The sequence below is a fragment of the Penaeus chinensis genome, chromosome 37, assembly GCF_019202785.1.
Source record: "Penaeus chinensis breed Huanghai No. 1 chromosome 37, ASM1920278v2, whole genome shotgun sequence".
Classification (NCBI taxonomy): domain Eukaryota; kingdom Metazoa; phylum Arthropoda; class Malacostraca; order Decapoda; family Penaeidae; genus Penaeus; species Penaeus chinensis.
In genome coordinates, this window is record NC_061855.1 from 13,638,651 (window position 1) to 13,643,703 (window position 5,053).

Sequence of the window (5,053 nt, forward strand, 5' to 3'; positions counted from 1 at the left end):
ATACATTTAGCTCGCTGGTGGTAGTGTGTGTGTACACTCTTCACAGTGGTTTTGTTCAGCAATTATTAGTCTCGGTGTCAGTGGGGTGTTATTTCATATTCTTCACATATTCAGCATGTGCAAGTGGATCTTTCATTACCAGTACATAATACTCTCGATATTGTCATTTGAAAAATTAATCACCACTCCAGTTTTTCATGAGGATTAAAGAAAATACCAAGACAAATATCACCAGTTTACTGAGAGAAGCAGTGTTCAGCTCAGACCAATTATGGTCTTTCTAACCTACATAGAGATTTAAGATATTTTTAATAGCATACTTTCATGTATAATCCTTAAACCACTCCTTTAAACAATAAACTAAACAGGTGCAAAAAATATATAAAACTACAAATATAAATGTTCTAAGGAAGTAATACAACTATAACAAAATAATCTACAAGTTTTATATATCTCTATGTAAATCCTGAACTGTTTTGTAACTTCAAAAGAAAGCTATTTCAAGAAATGACTAATTGACATGGGTTTGGAGAAATTTCCAGGCTTAGCATTTGTTGAATATTCAAAAATCCATTTGATTGCTACAGTACTATCTAGATTGTTCTCTTAATCCAAGTAATAACTTCAAATGAAAACAATTCAAAACCTTTCCTTTGTGCTAAATGCAAGCCCAACCCGTGTATGTGCCTCTTTTCTTGCATCACTACACTGTATTACAGACACTCACCTCTATGCACACTAAATCACAATTAAGGCACTCTTTAACATTCCAGATAACATCAGCAGGTGAGGAATGAACTGGAAATAATACATGATCTACCTTGCAGTATATATGAAGAGAAATTTCTAAACTGAACTTTAACTATATTTATTTTCCTCAAAGTGACAAGAAATATACAAACTTCAAAGCCGACTTTTTTTTGGGGAAGTATTGAACATTCCTCCACCCTGTACACTCTCTTACAAGCTTTACACAAACAGCTGAACTGTATTAGGACCTTTACTTTAGGAGACAAGCTCAGTGCCAGGCAACTGCTGTATTTCTAAAACCATTCACTTCCATCTTGTGAGTCTTTTCCCAGTACCTGGCAAAGACCGTCTTGAACATTTCTGGAGAATAAAAGTTATAGAACAAATACATTTCTACACATCTAAATCTTTAAAGCAAAATTAAATACATTATCAATATTTCAACGTATCTTTTTGTAAAAAAGTGTAGCCATTTTTGTAGATACAAAGTACTAGAAAACAAGATCATTTGTACATCATGTTAGCTCTACCAAATGGTAAATATTGCAAGTTGAAGTATGCACCAGTGACCATGGATTTCTTATTAGATAACAATGGCTTCACTTTTGTCTATTGCACAGAATGCTTTTAGCACAAAACCCCATTTTAGGTCAAGCTTTGAGATGTCTGATAAAACCCTGGGAGAAATATTCAAAGTATCAAAGTATGAGGTCCAAAAAGATCAGAAAATATACTCTTCTATTTTCAAATTTCAAGCATCATGATGTTTAGGTACTGCAGATTGTAGCAATTCTGAATATAAGAAACCCATTTATAATACTGGTAGAACAAATGGACTCTCATAGTCCATATTGCGAGATTAAGCTCATTTCCTCTATTTTAGCATGATAATTACCATATACCTCCTATAACACACAAAGAAGGGATAACATTTCATCTAAATTTAAACTTTTTTTTTTTTATTTATATTTTTTCTATAAATTTGGAAACAATAATGAAGTGCTACAATTATGATTTTTTTTTTAGATTTATATATATCAAAACCATCTAAGAAAGTTGTACAGCATTAGTATTGGCTCTAACCCAGAAAGTCCACACACAACATGCAAAATGCATGATTCAGTTTGCAAAATCGAAGATGCAAATTTGATCTGCATCCACATGTGAGATGATAGAGGGAGTATCTTTGCCAAGGTGATACAAACTCTTTCACCTGAGAACTAATACTTGTCAAAGCCATCTGAGCAATAACACCAAACACTCTTCAAAACATTAACAGAAAATATGACTTGTATTAGCTTTCTGTTAAAAGGAACATTAAGATATGTTAAGTAATGTTAGTATGGGCTTTATTATCATTTCAGTAGCCCTTGTATGCACCAGTTATTTTACACCTATTTTTGTATTACTTTATTTTAAAAAATGTATATCCAAAACACAGCAAGTTCCACTAGGCTTGTACTTCTCTTTATACATTACTTATTCTTATTTCCCGTTTCCATGATCTTATCATGGACAATGAATGAACCAAGTGCCGTTCAAGACGACCTCCACCTCAGGTGTTTAGCTTTGTGGTGGTGATCATTTTCAAAATGACACTAGCATAATGGTAGAAAGGTAGAAAAGTAACAAATTATAGTATGAGTAGGTCCTGGCAATCATTCAACATCTCCACCAGTTAGCTACTGAAGTACAATACAAGACAAAGCAACAGCTATCAACCACTTTCTCCATCATATTAGCAAAGCTCCTGCAATCTTCATTCACTGACCACCAGCCACTTCAGGTCGTCCCCCAAGCTGCTGATGTTATCATATCTGCCATGACCTAGAGCTAATGCCACATTTGTGCTACTGACGAGTGCTTCGACACTTAATCCACACTTTACAAACAACTATTCAACATAGTAAAATAAAAGACCCCCATATCAGCATAATAAGTTACTCTTGGCCCTGTGTTTCTAGTGAGAGGGAAACTGTACACCTTTTTTTAATTATTTTCTTTTTTTCTTTTTTAACAATGGGTGATTGTGTACCTCACAATTAGCCCTTGCTTGTAGCATGACTGAGGTTTGCACTCCTATCCCTAATACCTTAAATATGAAAGAATATTTATTTAAAAACAAGATATAAGAGCCCAGTTCCTTACACAAGTGATCATCAACATGTTATCTACTTGCAACCCAAAGAGATTTCTTACAGCTTCTTTTTCTTTCTAAACTCTGTATGTACCATTATCTGAACTTATCTGCATACTAAAGTAAGATTTAGTGGCACATCTTTATACTGTTTCATCTAAGACTGTTATCCTATTTTTCATGTTACAAAAAATACAACAGTTGGCACCTTTTTTTCTGATCTGTTATTACTGAGTGTGTGCGCATCAATTTCAGCTGTGACATTACTAGCTTTTCTCCCCTACCATTGTGTTTGTCATTCCCTGTTGTTGTGTTTTTGTTGTTGCAATAGATGTGGTTTTGCAATACATTATAGTCATTGAAGATGTGGTTTTGCAATAGCTTACAATTATTCTTGCAGCTTCATGGTGTGTAAGACATGAGAAAAACACAGTACATAAGAGCAAAACAAAAATCACAGAATCTGGATAAAATTTTGACTAAAATTTGTATTATCTTCCAACTTTAAAACCTGCCAGTATCAAAAGGAAAACTATAAAGTTGTCTTTCTTTTCATTCTCTTAAATCAATGAATATCTTTCTTGGTGGAGAGTGCATTCATTCCCTTCCTCCATTCTAATAACAAACAATTCCATGATAATCTATTTCTCTTGGTTTCCACTGATGCACAATATGCCTAGCAGTAATGCAACCAGCTGAGCTCAACACAACAAACCTTCTACCAACACAGATAGATGATCATGGTTCAAAGGTTCATTCCTACTTCACATTATCATATATAACTGGAAGCAGCACAAACTGTCGGATAGGTGTGTGACCAACTTTGCAGAGTACAGTGAGTAGGAAAAGAAGACAATTAAATCATTTCAGTAAAACTCTCAAATACAAAAAGAAAACTGGAAGTGCTTTGAGCGTATTCCTTCTGCTTATGTCCTATGTGCAGAAAGAGACAAGGACATGGAGAGGCTGGAGGAAACACTTAAGCAGATCTGACAAGTATCTGGTTGACTACTGACAGTTGTGTCAAGGTGAGACGAGGTACATGTGTTGATAACCAGCCACAGACATACTAATAGCACCTGCATGTGAGCAAAGGGAGAAGCATTTAGCCTAAGATCTGGCTCATTGGCTAACAAACATATGAAACTGCAGGACAACTGAGGGAGCTATGAGTAAACTTCCAAGTCAGCCTGTTATTTTATCACCACTTCAAACATACATAAAAACAGGCTCTAACACACACACCTCCAAGTGTACACACACACACACACACACACACACACAAATAAGAAAGAGAGCACCAGAACCAACAATGAAATTGGTCTCTCATGGATCTCTCCTCTGCAATGACTGCTCATTGAAATGCATACATGTACTTTCACCCTAAAGCCCTTAACCTTCAATGACAAAATGTTCATATGCCCATCAATCACAAAGTATCAGAGCTTGACTAAAGACCAACAAAGTATTACAGCTTGACAAACACACAACTCAGTTCACTGGACACATGAAAAGGACTGGTAAAGGGGAAAATAATTTCCCCATTAATGTTGTAAAAACCTGAAAATACCAGGGATAAAAGGTCAGACGGCTGGTAGAGGACTCTTTGGGTACATAGCTACAAAGGAAGGCTGTATAACATGAGAAAGCACTTCATTAATGGATAGAAAATTATTAGTCTTGTAACTGGCATGGGTTAATAATCAATCATCACTTGGGATAGGCAGACAGGAGTAGGCAGGAGCTGGCAGGGTCAGGGAAGGATTTTTAATTCAGGCAGGACGTATAGAGATGGCCAGGTCATGTAATTAGTTTATACATCCATCACTCCAGTGACTTTCAGAGCGAGGAAAGATTATGTCCTATGAAAATACTGATCAGGCTGGAGTGATGGCTACCACCTAGCATGAGAAGTAGAAGGGGAGGTAAAGAGCACATGGAGCTACCACAGATAAGCAAGTCTAAACAGCAGCAGCAGCAGCACAGAAGGACACCACAGTCAGCAGATCTAAGAGCTCAGGGTAAACAGAGCAAAACAGCAGCATCACTCTGTCTCCTCATTCTCTGTGATTGAAGAGGGTGTAGTGGTGGTGGTGGAAGAGGCAGTGGTGCAGGAGTTGGCATGGCAGTTGGGTTGCTGGAGGTGATCATCGGAGGTACTGGGGT

General features: G+C 36.4%; 1 protein-coding gene across 3 annotated transcripts in view; it reads right to left on the bottom strand.

Moving 5' to 3' along the window:
• Positions 1 to 221: 221 nt before the first annotated feature.
• The window catches only part of LOC125045232 (endoplasmic reticulum junction formation protein lunapark-A-like), a 19,334-nt gene continuing 14,502 nt past the window's right edge, over positions 222 to 5,053 (bottom strand). For all 3 annotated transcript variants that reach the window (XM_047642389.1, XM_047642388.1, XM_047642387.1), the window contains one exon: positions 222 to 5,053. This exon is cut by the window's right edge. In XM_047642389.1, the coding sequence (XP_047498345.1) occupies positions 4,932 to 5,053 (122 nt within the window). In that variant the 3' untranslated portion in view covers positions 222 to 4,931.